This window comes from Mesoplodon densirostris, chromosome 3 (genome assembly GCF_025265405.1).
Source record: "Mesoplodon densirostris isolate mMesDen1 chromosome 3, mMesDen1 primary haplotype, whole genome shotgun sequence".
Taxonomy (NCBI): domain Eukaryota; kingdom Metazoa; phylum Chordata; class Mammalia; order Artiodactyla; family Ziphiidae; genus Mesoplodon; species Mesoplodon densirostris.
In genome coordinates this window covers 126,311,204-126,332,898 of record NC_082663.1, presented here as the reverse complement: position 1 = coordinate 126,332,898, position 21,695 = coordinate 126,311,204, and the positions used below count along the sequence as shown (strand labels likewise).

Genomic DNA, 21,695 nt, shown 5'->3' with positions numbered 1-21,695 from the left:
TGGCCGTTCAGCCATGCAAGCTGTGAAACCAGTTAAAAAAAAAAAAAAAAGTTGCCTTTCTTTTCCTCTCTCCCCTCTGACAAACTGCCTCTTTCTCCCTCCACCATCACAGAAGGAAAACAATGGCGAGCCTTAGTGTTCCCATGAAAAGGGGCAGTCACACCCTGCAGGCCTGCTGTCACTGCTCCAGGATGCTGCCAGGGGCCGAGAAGGGACAACTCCGATTGCTCCAGCTCAGACTGGTCCTGGCATGGTCGTATGGAGGAGCCAGAGCAGGGATTTGCAGCAGGACGCCATACTTGCAGACCGGGCATCCTCCCAGGACCCACTAGGGTCTCCTCTCCCCAAGATGATACCTGGTGTGCAAGTCTCCTTTTAGAAGTGCATAGATTACACTCTCTGTTTCTTTCCTTATTGGCCTTTTAAGGACAACTGGGAGCCCTTACCTAACCCAAAGTGTCTCCCTGTGTACCTTGCAGGAATTGGGGCGTTTACCCGGGACACACTATGGTGCTTCAGCCAAGTGAAAGGCACTATGGAGACTGGAACCACCGAAGGTAGGAGAAAGCTCCTGCTCCCCTTTTTCTTGCCTCCTTGGGGTTTGTGCTGGTTCCAGATTTGAAATGTTCATCTTTGTGTCCATGAATGTAAGCCCCCACACATCCCGGAATAGCGTTCTGAGCTAGTAATGGATTTAATCATCTTTCTCTACCTTTTTTTTTCTTTTTCTGTTGAAGCTTATTTTATTCCCACCAGTGAAGCAGCACTGAAATGAACTTTCAGTGAAGTAGGTTGGCAGTGAGAGGGGCTAAACTATGCAAGTCTTGTTTCAGGATGGTCTGTTAGCTCTGTAGAATTCTGAAAGCAAACATTTCAAGATGGTCAGACGTTCACCTCGTCCTTCCATTCTGTGTTGAAGATGACTTGCCACTATACATGAAACACACGGGGAAAATGAAGAATTCAAGTCTGACTTGAATCTAAACTGTGGGTACATTGAGTCCCAATATCAGCGTATAATTTCCTTTCTGACTCTCAAGAGAGTTTCCTATTCCGGGTCCTTTACCTGGGAGATGCATTCCTTTTCCTCCTCCTGAAGAAATTGCATTTCATTCTCTTTATTTTCCATAAGCCTGAGCTTGGAGACCTTCAAGACTCTCCCAAAGGATGTCTTCATTTCAAAATAGCTTAGTGATAGGCAACTGGAAGGAACTAGAATAGCACTTCTGGGTGTTTTAAATCAAGGTTCAGCTGTTGTGGCAGAAGGTAGTAAGGGTTGCCTGAAACAGACTGTACTAAATTGGTGGTAGGTATAGATACCAGATGTGGTATAAGACAGGTCTAAAGTTAATATTAATGAATGAGGATGTGAATAGTTGACAGAGTTGAACTTGAATATGGAAACTAACATGCATAAATGCATGTGAACTTTGGGGCCATTCTATAGCATTTTAATTCTGAATAAAAAATTCTTTAAGTAAAAATTATTTGATCTGCAATCTTGCTATAATTCATTTTTAGAAGCTCGATATAATTAATGGTGGATATCTCAAAACCAAGTGATTTATGCTTAAAGAGTGAGAAAAAGCACACTAACATAATGACTAAATCTATAGAGTTATAGTTTTGTATAAGATCTTCTATTGTTCAGATGCACGATCAAATGAAGCTTTACAAACAATTCTCATAAAGCCCCTATAAAGTAGACAGAGCAGGATTTACTAGACCCCTTTATGTTCATCTAATCAAAAATATTTGTGAGTGTCTTCTATATGGCAGCACTGACCTAGGCATTAGAAAAAAAGGGAAGAGAGAAAAAATGACTTATTCCCTAACCTCATGAATTTTAAGAAAACTGAAGCTCAAGTTAATCAGTTGTTTTAAATCTTGGCTTTGATTCAAAATCACTTGCACTTTTTAAATAGTAGTGACTTCCAGATCCTCCAGGTGGTACTGAGTTAGAGGTTTGAGGACCAGGGTGATGCAGTGTATTTTAATGAGCTCACCCAGATGATCCTGATGTGGTGGACTGGCTTTGGGGACCACCAGACTAGATGACTTCTTCTAGGTTATCCATTATTCTCAGACTCTGGACTTAAATCTTGTCTTTGTGACTGACTCCCCACCTACTGTAAGGGTTCTGAGTGTCTACTCAAGCCATAGCTCTTATCAGTTGAGGACTTACTATGTAATGATTACTCTAATAAGTTCTTAAAATAAATTAATAAGATAATGTGGGTACAGCATTTGCACAGTGCTTTACACTTTGTGAGTACTCAGTATTTGTAAGCTGTTATTATAAATGCCATTATAATTAGATCTTCATTCTAATTTAACCCTCACCAAAATCTTGAGTGGTAGGTGTTTTTATTCCCACTTAACTTATGAAGATATTGAAGCTAAACAAATAAATAAAGACTAAGTTCTTTGCCAAGAGCTCCATAGCTAATCAATGGGTGAGCTGGGTTTCAACCCAGTCTATAGGACCCCAAGCCCAGCTCTTTAAACATTGTTGGGAAGACAGAGATTCTCACTTAGTAGGTTGAAATAAGGCACAGGAATCTGTATTTTTCACACATGCTCTTATGATCGTCATGGCAGGTGAACAGAGGATGGGTTTAAATGTTTGCTGCTCATGATAAATAAGTACTGCAGCCTGCTTGAACTAACCATTAATTGAGACATAGTCAGAATGACAATCACTCCCAACTTTTGTCTGAAAAAATCACTCTAAAGTGGTGAAAAAAGGGAAAATCTTTTTTTTTTTTTTTTTTTTTGCGGTACGCGGGCCTCTCACTGTTGTGGCCTCTCCCGTCGCGGAGCACAGGCTCCGGATGCACAGGCTCAGCGGCCATGGCTCACGGGCCCAGCCGCTCCACGGCATATGGGATCCTCCCAGACAGGGGCACGAACCCGTATCCCCTGCATCGGCAGGCGGACTCTCAACCACTGCGCCACCAGGGAGGCCCGGGAAAATCATTTTTTAAGAGGAGAATCAGATTGGACACTAACGTGTCCAACTAATACTACCTCAATGGCAGTTGAACATTTGTTGAGTGAATTAATGAATGGCTTTCAATTAATAAAAATCAAGGTTCTTAAAAATCAGGTTTTTGAAAATTGGCCTGCTCTACCCAAGTTGGGTTAAGTCAATAAAAATTATTCAACTTTGTCTTTTTTTTTTTTGCTTAATGAAGTATCTTTTTTAAAATTGAAGTATAATTGACTTAGAATATTGTGTTAGTTTCAGGTGTACAGAAAGTGATTCAGTTATATATACTTTTTTCTGATTATTTTTCCAATATAGGTTATTACAAGATAGAGAATATAATTCCCTGTGCTATACAGTAAATCCTTGTTGCTTGTCTATTTTATGTATAATAGTTTATATCTGTTAGTCCCAAACTCCCTCTCTCCTCTCTTTCCCCTTTGGTAATCATAGTTTCTTTTCTGTGTCTGTGAGTCTGTTCCTTTTTCGTATATAGATTCCTTGAATTATTTTTAGATTCCACATGTAAGTGATATAATATTTCCCTTCCACTTTATTTATTTCTACTAATGACTTTTCTGTTCCATTTCTACCACTCTCTAGTCGGTGACCTTGGCCAAATCACTTAATGTCTCTGTGCTTACGTTCGCTTGTCTGAAAAATGGAGATAATAATACAGGTATCTATTAGGATGGTGTGAGGGCTAGGTGAATATGAAATCTAGGTTGTTATTAGATGCTCAAATCACATTATTGTTTTATAAAGGCAGGGCTGAGACTAGGTGAAGTGACAAAAATAAAGATAAATATTTTAATTTAATATTTTAAAGAAACCAAAATTAATGAGAAGAATCCATGATGAACAAAATATCAAAATGTTTAATAAAGAAAGGATCAGTATTACTGATTTACTTTTCCTTTTGCTTCAGGTTCCAATATGGCTCAGCATGCCACTGTTACTGCTAATTTACCTAAATGTATATCTTGGGTATCAACTAGTAGGCTAGATTTTTTTCACATTCCATATTATTCAGTAGGATATTAGATGATTGATACTATAGGTCCAACAGTAAATTTAGTGAGCACTTATTAGATCCAAGGCGCTGCCCCAGAAAGTGAAAGGATTATAAAGATAAATATAGTCAGAGTTTTCAAGGAATGCACCATTTAAGGGGAGACAGGAATTGGTACAGAAGAATAAGGCATTGCATCATAAATATAATACAGGGCAAGGTGAGCTAAAGACAAAGTGCTTTGACTAAAGGCTAAAGTGCTTTGAATACAAAAGAGACCAAAATCTCATATATTTGAGGGAACTGTTGAAATAGTTCTTATCAGAATTCTGATGAGAGGCAATATGGCTTTATTAGAGGGGAGAAGTTGCAGATGATGTGGAAGTACGAGACTCAGGATGTATTCTGGAGGTAAGGAACTGGATTTTAGTGGAGAGGTAAAGTAGGGAATTAAGACAGCTCCCGGGTTTTGGCCTTGAGCAATTGGGTGGTTTGTGGGTGCGAGTTACTGAGACTGGGAAACCTGAAAAGAAGCATATGGGGGAATTCCCTCTCCCCTCCTACATTCAGTAGCTGGGTCTGTGAAATAAACTGGCAACAGAAAGATTAACAGGAGAAAATGTATACAGATGCATAAACTTTTACTTTGTGCATGGAGGCAACCCAGGAAAAAAAGTGAATACCCAAAAAAGTAGTGAGATTTGAGAGTTTATATACCACCTTAACAAGGGAAGCGGAAAGGATGTAGACCTCTTAGAGGAGAATTAATTATTTTTAGGAAAGATGAATGGTCCCTTAGAAGAAGAGATGAGAGACTGTGACAAAGTTTGTCTGGATGTGGTGTCCCCTAGTCTTCTCTCCTGTGATAATAAGTCCACCTGTGACAAATCAATCTTCCCTGGTTGATAAGATTCCCAGGGAGGGGATTTATGAACATGAGTTCCTATTGGAGAATCTGTCTTTAGGCAGATGAGGGGAATTCAGAGAAAGCCTCTTCCTACGTTTGCTTTTTCTCAAGTGCCTTCAGCTCAAAATAATCAATATACCAAAGAAGCATGTTTTGAGGTTGCATGTCCTGAGCTCCATTAGGGAGAAATATCATGAGCTTCATTTTGAGCATAAGTGTGAAAAAGTTGTAAGATACTCAGGGGTAGATACTAAGAAAGAAGTTGTATGTATGAATGTGGCTCTTCAGAGAGAGAATGCGAGATGGAGATAGAAAGTAGGGTGGCATCAACACCTAGATTATATTTGGAACCACTGAACTGGATGGGATCACATATGTCATGCAGACCATTCGACATGCAGTCAACAAACAACTCGTCCATGTCCTGAAGCTTTCACTCTTGCTGCTGGTTAGGATGCCATCTAAGCATTGTTCACTTACTTTAACTCTTGGAAGATGCACATTCAAGGTTTCTGATTCCCCATGTGCAGTTCTTGTGTTTGATTTGCCTAGCATGCACATTTCATATAGTACATCATTTCATCTTATGTAGTTTTACACTACATCATCCTAGGAACACTTTACATGCTGGAAATTGCCTATGCTGGACATGAGACAATTTCTTGAAATTTTGTGTAAGAGTCTGTGCGTGAGAAGATGTCAGAATAATCTGGTGGGATTTCTGATTTTTTTTCTTAGCTATTGCATATAACCATTTCCTTTCTGACACTACAATTCTGGGGTATTTCTTCCCCATTCTGCAGTTCTTTAATATCAGTCAGTATAGGTCATTTCACCTTTTTCATGGGAAATAAACATGATATTTATTCTGTTTTGCTACATGGGCATAACCTTCTTTCCTGCCCCTCCTTCTGAAAAGACAGCTCACGTAGTGAGAAGGATGAGGCAGTCTATTGATTCAGTTGCCTAATGAGAGAAAAATATCAGTTTGGCTGCTGATGTGAGATGCATCTGATACACCCTAAACTGATGATTTCAAGGACCTTCCAAGCAAACAGGAATCCTCAACCTAGAACATATGCAAGAATGTCAGATCTCTGCACTGATGTCTGAGAAATGTGGGGATCATAGGAATGATTTTTCAGCTTCCCTTTAGTCATTATGACTCTTTGCTGTCACCCAAAAAGAAAAATTCTGATTGGATTATCTCAAAGCAGTGTAAAGACTGTGACCTTCTCATTTTATAATAGAAAGAAGCCAGTGATGGACAAATAACCTTTCTTAGATGTTTATGCAACATAAATGGCACAGGGTGATTGTCACCTCACAGATCTTAGCCTAAAATATATAAAACAGAGTCTTGCTTGCCTCGTTCCTCCTAGTCCTAGATATAAGATGCAGTGGTGGCAATGATAAAACCTCCCCTTTTGGGAAGAAGAACTCTTGTTTTTGGACGGAAGCTTTCTGGATCAACAATCTCAAGCCACCAACATAGGGTTATTAATCAAGCTCTAACCTGAAGTCAGGTTATCTCTAACTTTAGGCTGGGTTGGTTACCCAGTTAGTGACCTTAGGTCACCAAATGATTTTTCGAACCTTATTGTGCTTATGAATCACCTGAGGAGGGTTTAAAATGCATATTCCCAGGTCCTACCCTTAGTGATTCTGATTCAGAAGGTCTGGGATGGCGTCAAAGAGCTTGCAAATTTCACAGGCCTCCCAAATAATTCTAACATAGGTTGATCCAAGAGACACACTGAGAAATTCTATCTGTTCTTTCCTGACATCAGGGAGCTATCGTGAAAGCATAGCAGATAGAACATCTGAGCGTATTTTGAGTGCTTTTTAAAGGAAATCAGAATGCCAATAAATACGAAGTTACTGTGCAGCCCAGTTCTCTGCCCTAGGCACTGAAGGGAGCAAAAGCCTCTCCTCTGTGCATCAAAAGGAAGCCCGGAATCTCCTCTCTGCATCCAGCCAGCTACAAAGGGATTTCCTATACAACTGTACTTTGTACTGGGCTCCAATCTGCTAGAAGCAAAATTGGTCTGATTATGAACAAGTTGCCACGAGATGAAAGCATTTTTCTCAGCTGTGATTGAGGATGCCTTGATGCCAGAGAGCTGCGGGCTTGCCATGCTCTGAAGGTGCCTTGGTGAGAAGTGGACTTGCAGGAAGCTTGCACGGCTCTGTGGGGGAAGGGAAGCAGATACTCTGCACAGCACTGAGTTCAAACATCCTGTTCCTCTGTAAGCATTAGGTAATTAAACATTTCCAAGCCAAGAAAGAGAAAAGGCTCCACGGCTGTTCATTTCACCCCTGCCCTAATACCAGTCACTTTAAATGTGTTTCCTCAGCAAATATTTATGGAGCACCTACTCTGTGCCAGGCACTGGCTGGGGGAACAAGGCACCATTGCTCCCCTCCTGTGAGCAGTTTACACTCTCCTGAGGGATATCAACAAGTGGTTGTCAATTGCAATCCAGGGTGAGTGTGGAAAATGCTAGGAAAACAGTAAGCCACCTAACTCAACCCACAGTGGGGTGGCAGAGGGCACAGGGAAGGGTCTCTACAGTAACTGGCAGCCAATCTGAGGCCAAACGAAGGAATAGGAATTAGGCAGGCTCTTTAGACACATAGACCCAAGTTTTATTTAGGGTTTAACTATTCCTTTAGGCAAATTACTCTTCTTCCCTGGGCTGTCTTGAGAGGCTTTCTTTTTTTTAAAATTTATTTTATTGAAGTATAGTTGATTTACAATGCTGTATTAATTTCTGCTATGCAGCAAAGTGATTCATATATATATATATATATACACACACATATATATTCTTTTTCACATTCTTTTCCATTTTGGTTTATCATGGGATATTGAATAGAGTTCCCCATGCTATACAATGGAACCTTGTTGTTTATCCATTCTATATATAATAGTTTGCACCTGTTAATCCCGAACTCCCAGTCTATCCCTTCCTCCCCTCTCCCTGAAGCTTTCTTAATAAGATCTTGAAAAGTACTACACAGTACTTGGCCATGGTAGAGTAATAATAATGATAATTCCATTTAATCAGACTTCACTGGGCCAGATTCTGTAATAATAACTTTCAGTATATTATCTCATTTAATTTTTGCCACAAGATATGAGGCGACCTCATTTTACAGAGGAGGAAATTGAGGCTCAGAAAGTTCAACAACCTACCCCAGTAACACACCTGTCTGAAATCAGAGTTTGTGTGATAGCACACCCCTGGAAAATAGCCTGACACCAAGAACGGGCTCAGTGAAGACTTACTGAATGAATAGAGCCTTCAGCAGATACTAAATGTCAACAAAGCAAAAAAAATTACGATTACCATTAATACAAAAATAATGAATGTTTACAGGAGAATAAAGTAACTCATTTTAAAACAATCCATCATAAATATAACATAGCTTTTAATATATATGGGTTATTTATTTTTTATAACCCCCATGGGAGATAACTAGAGTAGGTTTTTTGGTTTTTTTTTTTTTCGGTACGCGAGCCTCTCACTGTTGTGGCCTCTCCCGCTGCGGAGCACAGGCTCCGGATGCGCAGGCTCAGCGGCCGTGGCTCACAGGCCTAGCCGCTCCGCGGCATGTGGAATCCTCCCAGACCGGGGCACGAACCCGTGTCCCCTGCATCGGCAGGCGGACTCTCAACCGCTGCGCCACCAGGGAAGCCCTAGAGTAGGTTTTATAATCTCATGTTACAGGTATAAAAGAGATAGTATAGATATTACTGATAGTAGATAGATTATTCCTCACAGAGATGAAAAGATTAAGGCAAATAGAGATAAATTTTAAATTGCCCATGGTCTCATAGAGACCAGAAAGCAAACTTTTGAATCCTACACCAGCGATTTTTCTTCTGCTCATCTTCCACTACACAATATAGATTGAAGATGGCTTTGGGGTGGGGAGCACTCTGTTCTAGAAGCACTGACTGTGAATTTGAAACATGGTTGACCGTCTTGAAAATGCAGGGCATTGGTCACATGGCAGCCCAAGCGAAATCCTTTACTCAAGATGCTTCTAGTTGCAACAGGAAAATTCATCTAACATATGGAACAGCAAAAGAGTTATTACCTCTTCCTTAGTTCTGCAAATATCTGCTAAGTACCCACTGTGTGCTAGGCGTTCTAGGCATTGGAGATTCAGTAGCGGAGGGGATAGACAATAGATAAAATAAATAAGTGGAATATAACATAACATATAAGGTTATAAGTGCAATTGAGGAAAGTAAAGAAACAGAAGGTCTAGGGGTGTGGGTGTTCTCTTTTAAATAGGATGGTCAAGATGTCATGCAAAAGATGACATTTTAGCAATGATATGAAGAAGGTGGGAGATCAAGTCATATGGATATCTGGGAAGGAGAGTTCCAGATAGAGGTAATGGTCAGTGCAAATGCCCTGAGGCAAGAGCTTATCTGGTATGTTCAAGGACTAGACATGAGGCTAGTGGGGCTGAAGTTGAGTGAGCAAAGAGAGAAGTTGTGAGAGGTGGAGACAAGAGAGATGATGACAGGCAGGTGCAAGCAGGGGCCTTAGAGACCATTACAAAGACCTGAACTTCTGCCTGAATGAGGTAGAGAGCCAGTGCTCATAAAATGCTCTTTTTAACAACAGGTCAATAATAAACAGTAAGGGGCCAGGGTCAGAAGCAAAGAACCCAGTTAAGCAGTTACTGCCATTACCTAGTTTCACATAAGTCCTAAGGCAGGGAGCCCCCCAGAGCTGACTAATTCCCTGGCTGAAGTACAGCATGAAGGACTCAGATTCTCTTCATCTCCCTGCCTTGCTATCCTTGGAATGTCAGCTTTGTCCCAAGACAACTGCAGCCATTCAGGGTGTCACACTCAGAGAGACACAATATCCAGTGAAAAGACATGGTTGTGGGGGTTTTTTTGACAATTTTTTTTCTTCCAGATGTCCCTAACGATTTCTTATGTTGTCCCCTTGGCCTCAGTCTGAGTCATATACCCACTTTTAAACCGACATGGACAAGGAAAGTGGGGTTAGCCTAGCTGCTTTACACAGATCAGGCTTGCATCTCAGCTTGGTACAGGATGGTCATCTCCGAGTAGAGGATGCCACAATAAAATCTGGGCTTTCCAGCAAGGAATGGGCTGCCATTCCATGTAGTCCAAGAACAGTGTCAACTACAGGAAGCAGAGGCAGACCAATCCTAATGCTACCACTGGGCAAAGGGTGGAGGTTCACTGGCTAGTTCTTTGTAGAACATTTGGCTCCAGTAAATCCAAATGCAAAGCTTCCCTTGACTGACTTCCTTGAAGCTGCTGTCTGGATGTATGAGAAGATAACTAGCCTTTCGTTTTCTTCTTATGTTACTGATTAAGCAGGCTGAGCATCATCCCACTTATTGCCTATGTTATTCGTTAATGTAAGTTAAAAGCCAAGAATAAATAATTAAGCACGTGGACCCTGTAGAGTGATACCGGTTTTGGGCCCAAGGTTTCAAGGAAGCATTATGCCTTTTTCTTCAGTGTTTGTTTATTTATTTATTTATTTATTTATTTATTTATTTATTTATTATTTTATTATTTTTTTAACATCTTTATTGGAGTATAATTGCTTTACAATGGTGTGTTAGTTTCTGCTTTATAACAAAGTGAATCAGTTATACATAGACATATGTCCCCATATCTCTTCCCTCTTGCATCTCCCTCCCTCCCACCCTCCCTATCCCACCCCCCTAGGTGGTCACAAAGCACCGAGCTGATCTCCCTGGGCTATGCAGCTGCTTCCCACTAGCTATCTATTTTACGTTTGGTAGTGTATATATGTCCATGCCACTCTCTCACTTTGTCGCAGCTTACCCTTCCCCCTCCCCATATTCTCAAGTCCACTCTCTAGTAGGTCTGTGTCTTTATTCCTGTCTTGCCCCTAGGTTCTTCATGACCTTTTTTTTTTGTTTTTTCTTAGATTCCATATATATGTCTTAGCATACAGTATTTGTTTTTCTCTTTCTGACTTACTTCACTTACTTCACAGTCTCTAGGTCCATCCACCTCACTACAAATAACTCAATTTCGTTTCTTTTTATGGCTGAGTGATATTCCATTGTATATATGTGCCACATCTTCTTTATCCATTCATCTGTTGATGGACACTTAGGTTGCTTCCGTGTCCTGGCTATTGTAAATAGAGCTGCAGTGAACATTTTGGTACATGACTCTTTTTGAATTATGGTTTTCTCACGGTATATGCCCAGTAGTGGGATTGCTGGGTCGTATGGTAGTTCTATTTTTAGTTTTTTAAGGAACCTCCATACTGTTCTCCATAGTGGCTGTATCAATTTACACTCCCACCAACAGTGCAAGAGGGTTCCCTTTTCTCCGCACCCTCTCCAGAATTTATTGTTTGTAGATTTTTTGATGATGGCCATTCTGACTGGTGTGAGATGATATCTCATTGTAGTTTTGATTTGCATTTCTCTAATGATTAATGATGTTGAGCATTCTTTCATGTGTTTGTTGGCAATCTGTATATCTTCTTTGGAGAAATGTGTATTTAGGTCTTCTGCCCATTATGGGATTGGGTTTTGTTTTTTTTTTTTTTTTTTTTTTGATATTGAGCTGCATGAGCTGCTTGTAAATTCTGGAGATTAATCCTTTGTCAGTTGCTTCATTTGCAAATATTTTCTCCCATTCTGAGGGTTGTCTTTTGGTCTTGTTTATGGTTTCCTTTGCTGTGCAAAAGCTTTTAAGTTTCATTAGGTCTAATTTGTTTATCTTTGTTTTTTCCATTTCTCTAGGAGGTGGGTCCAAAAGGATCTTGCTGTGATTTATGTCATAGAGTGTTCTGCCTATGTTTTCCTCTAAGAGTTTTATGGTGTCTGGCCTTACACTTAGGACTTTAATCCATTTTGAGTTTATTTTTGTGTATGGTGTTAGGGAATGTTCGAATTTCCTACTTTTACATGTACCTCTCCAGTGTTCCCAGCACCACTTATTGAAGAGGCTGTCTTTTCTCCATTTTTGCTCTTGCCTCCTTTATCAAAGATAAGGTGACCATATGTGCATGGGTTTATCTCTGGGCTTTCTATCCTGTTCCAGTGATCTATATTTCTGTTTTTGTGCCAGTACCATACTGTCTTGATTACTGTAGCTTTGTAGTATAGTCTGAAGTCAGGGAGCCTGATTCCTCCAGCTCCGTTTTTCTTTCTTAAGATTGCTTTGCCTATTCGGGGTCTTTTGCATTTCCATACAAATTGTGAACTTTTTTGTTCTAGTTCTGTGAAAAATGCCAGTGGTAGTTTGATAGGGATTGCATTGAATCTGTAGATTGCTTTGGGTAGTAGAGTCATTTTCACAGTGTTGATTCTTCCAATCCAAGAACATGGTATATCTCTCCATCTATTTGTATCATCTTTAATTTCTTTCATCAGTGTCTTATAATTTTCTGCATATAGGTCTTTTGTCTCCTTAGGTAGGTTTATTCCTAGATATTTTATTGTTTTTGTTGCAATGGTAAATGGGAGGGTTTTCTTAATTTCACTTTCAGATTTTTCTTCAGTAGTGTATAGGAATGCTAGAGATTTCTGTGCATTAATTTTGTATCCTGATACTTTACCACATTCATTGATTAGCTCTAGTAGTTTTCTGGTAGCATCTTTCGGATTCTCTATGTATAGTATCATGTCATCTGCAAACAGTGACAGCTTTACTTCTTTTTTTCCGATTTGGATTCCTTTTCTTTCTTTTTCTTTCTGATTGCTGTGGCTAAAACTTCCAAAACTATGTTGAATAATAGTGGTGAGAGTGGGCAACCTTGTCTTGTTCCTGATCTTAGTGGAAATGGTTTCAGTTTTTCACCATTGAGGATGATGTTGGCTCTGGGTTTGTCATATATGCCCTTTATTATGTTGAGGAAAGTTCCCTCTATGCCTACTTTCTGGAGGGTTTTTATCATAAATGGGTGTTGAATTTTGTCAAAAGCTTTCTCTGCATCTATGGAGATGATCATATGGTTTTTCACCTTCAATTTGTTAATATGGTGTATCACATTGATTGATTTGCATATATTGAAGAATCCTTGCATCCCTGGGATAAATCCCACTTGATCATGGTGTATGATCCTTTTAATGTGCTGTTGGATTCTGTTTACTAGTATTTTGTTGAGGATTTTTGCATCTATGTTCATCAGTGGTATTGCCCTGTAGTTTTCTTTCTTTGTGACATCTTTGGTTTTGGTATCAGGGTGATGGGTAAAATGAGTTTGGGAGTGTTCCTCCCTCTGCTATGTTTTGGAAGAGTTTGAGAAGGATAGGTGTTAGCTCTTCTCTAAATGTTTGATAGAATTCACCTGTGAAGCCATCTGGTCCTGGGCTTTTGTTTATTGGAAGATTTTTAATCACAGTTTCAATTTCAGTTCTTGTGATTGGTCTGTTCACATTTTCTGTTTCTTCCTGGTTCAGTCTTGGAAGGTTGTGCATTTCTAAGAATTTGTCCATTTCTTCCAGGTTGTCCATTTTATTGGCATAGAGTTGCTTGTAGTAATCTCTCATGATCCTTTGATTCAGTAAGTATATTATACCTTTCCAAGCAATAAAATGAACAACTTTAAAGAACTTTTTAATTGGGAGATTTAAAAAAAAAAAAAGGCAGGACATGCAAATGACCTGCAGTTCAAAACACAAAGTCCTGTCACTTACATTCTATCCCACCTGTTCAACACACCATCCAAGTGCTGCAAACACAAGACAGTTCAGAGGAACAGTGTTATAACCCCTTTATTGCTACATCACCCAATAAGTTACAATTAAAAAGCTCCTTATAACAAGAAGTCCACCTATCCACAGATATTGGAGAATCCCAGGCTCTTCCGTACATTACTGAAAAAAAGTGCAAATACATTCATAAAGGCAAAAAAACTTTAGGTAACATGACAACCCACATCTTTTGCTGTTCAGACTCTACCGGCCACCTCAGTATTGGGGAAACGTTCCATCAGTTTTGGCAGCCCAGGCTCCAGACATACACACCCACGTTTGCATCCCAGTTTTGTAACTCTGAGTATGCATTTAATCTCTCTGTGCCTCTGTTTCCTCATCTGTAACATAGAGAAGATAATTGTAGCCACTTCAAGGGCCCTTGTGAGGATGAAATTAGGTAATATATATAAAGTATTTATGACACAACATGGAATATAGTCAGCATCAATAAATGTTTGCTCTCTCAGTATTAAGACTAATTTAATCATTATACCAACTCTGTGAAGGAGGTATTCTAATACCCAGATTTTGGCTGAAGAAACTGAGATTCAAAGAGTTTAAATGATGCAGTGATCCCTCTAAACTTGTTAGTAACCAGAAGACCTATGATTTAAACCTAGACGTGAACACTCAAGTGAATTAATAATGTTGACATATGGTGCTTCAGAGACCAGGTGCTGGAATCAGGAAGCTGAGTCAGAATCTTGGCTTTGTCATTACCAGTTGTGTGTCCTCAAGCATGTACTAAAAATAATAGATCCTACATCATAGGGATGTTACAAGACTTAAATGAGATAATGCTTGTTAGTATTTAGCTCAGGGAACTGCACTCAGCAGGAGCCCCATAAACATTCTTTCATTTTTTTGTAAGGAACAGCAATGGCCTTAGTCAACTCCACTTACTTCCTCCAGAAGCCCACCCACACACCTTAGAGTCATCCTTGACTCTGCATTCCTCATTTCCCTCAACACACCTGCTCATGTAGTCTAAGTCCTATATCATTCTTGCTCCTGAATATCTCAGATATAATCTCTAGAATCCCTTGACCTCTCCAACACCATTGTCACTCTCCTAGTTTGGGGACCATCTTCCCTTCTCTGGATATTGAAGCAGCCTCCTTGGTTTTCTCCATCCTCCTTCTTGTCTTGACCACCTCCAGCCTGTTCTTCACCCTGTACCTGCAGTCGTATTTCTCATGTGCACACATGTCACTTGCCTCCCTAAATCCTTCAGTGGCCCCCATTGTTCTTAGGATACTTCCAGCCTCACTCTATTTTCCTCCATGTCCCCTGTGCTCCATTTTCCCCTCATGCCATAGTCCCTCACCTCCAGCACTACACACGTGCTGTCCTCTTTGCCACAAATATTGTTCACCCTCTCTTTCCCTGGCACACCCCTACTCATCACTCACATCTCAGCCTTGGTTTCACTTTTTCCTAGTAAGCCTTCCCTAACCCTGAACTCTCAGCTTGATGGCCCTTCCAAGAGGTCCTGGATGTTATCTATCATAGCACTTGCCAAATGCATTATGATTTCCTTACTCCTTGCATGTTTCCTCTGCTAGATCATAATCTCCATGAAGGCAGGGCCATATATAATGTGTCTACTACAACTACAAGTTGTATAAGCAGCCCTAATGCCCAGCACAGGGCCTGGCACATCATGCTACTGAACAAATATTATTGAATAAATGCATGCGTGAATGAATGACCACCAGCTTTCCAATCAGCAAAGCCCAACAAGACAGAAGACTCTAAGAAAATTCATCCTAGTGGCAAGAGTGATGTTTCTTATTACTAGTTCAATGCCCTGTCAGTAAAATTGATGGATGGGATTCCTTCCAACTTAAATAATTTATCACAGAATAGAGCTGCCATTTTTCAATGTGCCAGTACCAGTGGCTGCCTAAAGACCCAAGTTAGACCAAATGGCGACAAGATTATATTTTCAAATTGTCAAAACACTTCTACGAATATTGTTTCATAGGATTTATACACCAGATCTGTGGGAGAGTAAGGTGAGGACTCCAAGATATGAAGAAGTACAGTTAGAACTCAGTTCTCCTCTCAGCGTGTTACTTGCCCACATGATGCTGCCTGATGTACAATTAATGTGGCCATTACCCCAGCCCTGGTCTCTGAAGACATATTGCTATAAAGCAGTGATTCTCACTGTGGGGATAGGGAGTGGGATAGGATTTTGCCCTCCAGGGGATATTCAGCAATGTCTAGAAACATTTTTTTTTAATTGTCACGACTGAGGCAGGGAGGGCTTGATACTGGCATGTAGTAGGTAGAGGCCAGAGATGCTGCTAAACCTCCTACGATGCACAGCATAGACCTCCTCCCCCATCCTTCAGTACCCCCACCCCAGCTTCTCTGCCACCACCAACAAATTATCCAGCCCTGAATGTCAATAGTGCTGAAGCTGAGGAACCCTGCTGGAAAGCAAAGTCCATAGACAGAAACAGAGGGGAACATAAGTGTGTAAATCTCTCCAGATGCAGAGAGACTGGTGAGTGCACAGACCATTTAAAGGCATGAAGTTTGAATTAAAACATAAAATACTCTGCAGACCAAACAGAACTCCTCACAGGCTGTGTGTGCAGTGCAGACTCTCCAGGGAAGTCTTGGCTGAATGAGCAAGTCTTGCTCTGAACCTCAAGAGCAACAGGTAGAACGTTCTCTCCCCGGCTACCTCCTGAAAGATTTACTATTATGACCTCTCAGAATCAAGGAAAAACTTGGGTTAGAAGTGTTTTCCAGAGAAGGCATTAAACCTGATCACTCAAATACCTTTTCTTGTATCTCTAAAGGGTGGCCTAAGGGTCAGAAAACTAAGATCTCACCACCTGGATTCATGTGCTGGGTTGCCTTAAAATTCTCCAATGTCCTCATCTGTCCAAAAGGAAATAGTGCTGCCTAGTATTGGGGAATAAGGCTGGAATGGATATCGTAGTCAGAGAAATCCAGAAGAAATATATTGTTATTACCTTAGCATATTGATTCCTTTTCATACTTTTCATGGTGTAGTTACAACCCAGAGCTGTGCAGGAGAAAAGCAGACAAGGCAGTTCCTTTTGAGGAATTGGAAACACATTCTGGATTTACATTGTAATACTTTCTTCTTACAAAGGCTTTGAGACATAATACGGACTGAATAATTGGGTTGTTCTTTATCCAGCTTGGATAAAGGGAGGTTGAAGTCCACGCTTTCTGAATGAAAGCCAATTAGTGCATAGCCCAAACATAGAGAAGTTGGAATCTGCTTTATATATTTAAAACACGTTTTATAATTCCATGAATTTGGAGTAAATAGGGGAAAGAGTGAATGTGAGTTGTGATAACTATAAAAAATTTTTAATGTAATATTATTATTTTCATATTCATAAAGTAGCATTAAGAAACATCTTATAATAGACTGGCTAATAAACGGAAGTACTCACTGTTCCCCCATATAATTCTTGAGGTTCCCTACCTTCAAACTATTGCTCTAATTATTACTTCCTATCAGAATGTTCTTACCACTCACATCTCTACAGATTCAAATTCTCTCTGTCCTTCAAATCCTATCTCAAATGCTACCACCTCCAGGAAGTCTTCTTGGAATCTGATCCCATGTCCCAGTTAGCTGTGAGAGTTTCCTATTGTGCACTTACTTATCTCTTACTCTCTTATGGACCTTCTGTAAGTTTTAATATATTGATATTTATATTTTTCATTTATTTCTTTATTTCTAACCTCCCTACTCAGCTTTACACATTGTGTCTTATCCATCCCCCCACTCCCACAGCCCTTGGCTTTGTGTCTTAGAAATAGTAAACCTTCAATGCATATTGACTCTCTGGGGTCATTGATGGGTAGGTGCATGGATTTGGTTAGATTTCTCCCACATGATTATGCTAGTCATTAGCAAACCCTTTCTTTCAAATAGGTCAGAAGTAAACTTGACCAGCCCTGATCAAATGTTCACAAGTTCCAAATAAGTAGACACAGAAGTTTAGTCTCATTCTAGGTATTCTGTCTTATACTAGACTACACAGGAGAGAATGTCAAGATCATGGAGCCCAGGAAGCAGCACAGCATCTACACAGCGTGGGAGTAGGAGCGAAAAGTCTGCACTAGAATCTTAGTTCCTCTACCTGCTTACAATTGGCAAGTTACTTAATATCTCTATGCAAATTTCCTCATGCATAAACAAATAAAATAATAACATTTACTTTATTATAATTTTTAAGAGGATTAAATGAGCTCTTCTAGGTATAGTGGTTAGTAGAGTGGCTGGACCTAGTAAGAACTCAGATTTGGTGGTGGTTGTAATTATGATTCTTATCATCATCTATTAAAATCAAATCATATTTCTATGGTTTAGAATCTATCATCTATCTATCTATCTGTCTGTCTGTCTATCTGTCTATCTATCTATCTATCTATCAGCTACTTGCTCCGACATCTCAATAAATTAGGAGAAGTTATTTGTCTACTTTTTGTAGGTACTGTGAGAATTAGTATAAAAAAAATTGGTGGGAAATGTGCTTGGCTTTATTATGCTTTTCATTCTATAGTCTTTTCAATGAGAGCCAAAATATTCTGTTGTAAATGACTATTGTTTCTTTCTTTGCTGCATGGTAGCATCTGCTCTAAATTGAGCCTCTCCTCCATCTTCAGAATCCTCTTTAGTCTTATCTGTGGCTGCCTACCTCTCACTTACTTTAGTCACATGCCAAGACAGCTGACTCAGCAACCGGTCCAGTCTGCCAATCAGAAATGTGGGTCAAGTCTCCACTGACTTCTCCGCTAGGTCTGGGGGATACCACAGTGATCAAGACAGTGCACCCTTTGCCCCCACCGAACTTATAGTAATGCAGTGAATCAAACACTAAACAATTTATTACTTTATATTTTTTTGGTGCACATATTGTATTTTTATTTATTTTTAATTGATTTTAGTTGATTTTATTACTTTAAAATAATCAAATATATCAGTCATTACGTTGGAAGAGAAAATTTCTCTGAAGGTAAATTGTAGGCTGCAGAGAGTGAAGGAGAGGATCAAAACCCTTTCTTGTCCAGCACCTTGTCTTTCAGCCCTCAGCTGAAACGTCACCTCCTCAGAGAAGCCTTCTGTGACCATCCAAGCAAAGCAGCCACTCTACCACATCCTCTATTTTATTTTCTTCAGTCTACTATTTTTTAAATTAAGGTATAATTGACATAGGTTCAGGTGTGCATTATGATGATACTATATTTGTAAATATTGTGAAATGATCACCTAAATAAGTCTAGTTATCTGTCACCATATATCATTACAATATTTTTTTCTTAGGATGAGAACTTTTAAGATCTACTCTCTTAGTGACTTTCAAATACACAATACAGTGTTATTAACTATAGTCACCATACTTTACATCTTCATGACTTGTTTATTTTATAACTGGACGTTTGTGCTTTTGACCACTTTCACCCATTTTGCCTGCCTCCCACACCCTGCCTCTGAATATCACCAATCTGTTCTCTGTATCTGTGAGCTTGGGGTGGGTTTTTTTTTGCTGGTTTGTTTTAGATTACACATATAAGTGAGATCATATGGTATTTATCTTTTTCTGTCTGATTTAGTTCACTTAACATAATGCCATCAAGTTCCACACATGTAGTCACAAATGACAAGATTTCCTTCTTTTTATGGATGAATAATATTCCATTGTATATGTGTGTGTGTGTGTGTGTGTATACACACACACACACACACACACAAAAAGAAAAACACATCTTCTTTATCCATTCATCCATTGGTGGACACTTAGGTTGTTTCCACATCTTGGCTATGGTAAATAATGCCGCAGTGAACATGGGGGTGCATATGTCTTTTTTAGTTAGTGGTTTCATTTTCTTTGGATGAGTACCTAGAAGTGGAATTGCTGGATCACTATTCTTCTTTTCACCATCTGAAATAACCTTGTTGATATAATATTTACTTGTTTATTGTCTATCTCCTTCTTCTAAAATGTAAACTCAGTGAGCTAAATCTTAATATATTATTTACTGCTGTATCGCCAACATCTAGAAGCATGCCTAGAATTTAAAAGCTGCTAAAAATACTATCTTGTATCAATGGATGAATGAACTAACAAAAAGAGGTTCCTCTTCCTTGCAGATCAGAAAGTACCAAATTGTGAGTTTCACACACTGACTGGAGAGTGTGGGGAAATTGATGGCAATTATGTCAGAATTCCCCTTGTTCAGTTCAACTCAACTCAGTCCAGCACATATTTATTGAATTCCTATTATGTGTCAGGCAGTGAGCCTCACACTTAGGATTCAGCAGAGAAAAGTCAAAGTCCTACCCTCCTCCCACTTAGAGCCTGGCAAGGGAGATAGACACTTTATAGCAGTGATCAAAGTAATTGAATAGCATTTACTTTGTGCCATGTAGAATTCTAATCACTTTCATAAGTTAACTTATTTAATCCTCATCACAGCCCTGTATGTTAGGAGCGATAACTATACCTGAAGGAGAGGGCAAGTATTTTATCTGTCTTGTTTACTATTGACTCCTTAGCACCCTGGCACACATAGATGCTCAACAAATATGATCAATAATAAATGAGTGTTTTAAAAGGGGAGGATGGTATTTGAGAGTCTGTAGCAGATGGATTTGACCCTGTCTGAGGCATTAAGAAACCTCTCTCTGATGATGTGACATTCTACTTAAGATTTGAAGAATGAATAGGAATTTGCTCTGTTTTGACCTGAGAGTAAAAACCTGGGCAGTCTCAGCCTGACTGACCTTAAATAATCTAATTTTCCCCCCCTGGAATTTAGTTTACTTGTTAGCAAAATGAAAGGCTGTGATGATGATATTTCCCAAAAGAAGGTTGTAAAAACATGTTAAAACAGAATGATCAGGGCAACTTTCCCATAAGAGTTGGGCTTCAAGGAACCTCCATACTGTTCTCCATAGTGGCTGTACCCATTTACATTCCCACCAGCAGTGCAAGAGTGTTCCCTTTTCTCCACACCCTCTCCAGCATTTATTGTTTCTAGATTTTTTGATGATGGCCATTCTGAACGGTGTGAGATGATATCTCATTGTAGTTTTGATTTGCATTTCTCTAATGATTAATGATGTTGAGCATTCTTTCATGTGTTTGTTGGCAGTCTGTATATATTCTTTGGAGAAATGTCTATTTAGGTCTTCTGCCCATTTTGGGATTGGATTGTTTGTTTTTTTGTTATTGAGCTGCATGAGCTGCTTGTAAATTTTGGAGATTAATCCTTTGTCAGTTGCTTCATTTGCAAATATTTTCTCCCATTCTGAGGGTTGTGTTTTGGTCTTGTTTATGGTTTCCTTTGCCGTGCAAAAGCTTTTAAGCTTCATTAGGTCCAGTTTGTTTATCTTTGTATAAAGATATGGAGGTTCCTTAAAAAACTACTAATAGAACTACCATATGACCCAGCAATCCCACTACTGGGCATATACCCTGAGAAAACCATAATTCAAAAAGAGTCATGTACCAAAATGTTCATTGCAGCTCTATTTACAATAGCCAGGAGATGGAAGCAACCTAAGTGTCCATCATCGGATGAATGGATAAAGAAGATGTGACACATATATACAATGGAATATTACTCAGCCATAAAAAGAAACGAAATTGAGTTACTTGTAGTGAGGTGGATGGACCTAGAGTCTGTCATACAGAGTGAAGTAAGTCAGAAAGAGAAAGACAAATACCATGTGCTAACACATATATATGGAATCTAAGAAAAAAAAATGTCATGAAGAGCCTAGGGGTAAGACGGGAATAAAGACACAGACCTACTAGAGAATGGACTTGAGGGAGGGGGAAGGGTAAGCTGTGACAAAGTGAGAGAGTGGCATGGACATATATACACTACCAAACGTAAAATAGATAGCTAGTGGGAAGCAGCCGCATAGCACAGGGAGATCAGCTCAGTGCTTTGTGACCACCTAGAGGGGTGGGATAGGGAGGGTGGGAGGGAGGGAGACGCAAGAGGGAAGAGATATGGGAACA

General features: G+C 39.6%; 1 protein-coding gene across 1 annotated transcript in view; it reads left to right on the top strand.

Moving 5' to 3' along the window:
* Positions 1-258: 258 nt before the first annotated feature.
* PPP2R2B (protein phosphatase 2 regulatory subunit Bbeta) overlaps positions 259-21,695 on the top strand; it is a 456,765-nt gene continuing 435,328 nt past the window's right edge. The window contains exons 1-2 of the mRNA XM_060092035.1: positions 259-359; positions 480-557. Of these exons, the coding sequence (XP_059948018.1) occupies positions 259-359; positions 480-557 (179 nt within the window). The remainder of the gene's footprint in view (positions 360-479; positions 558-21,695) is intronic.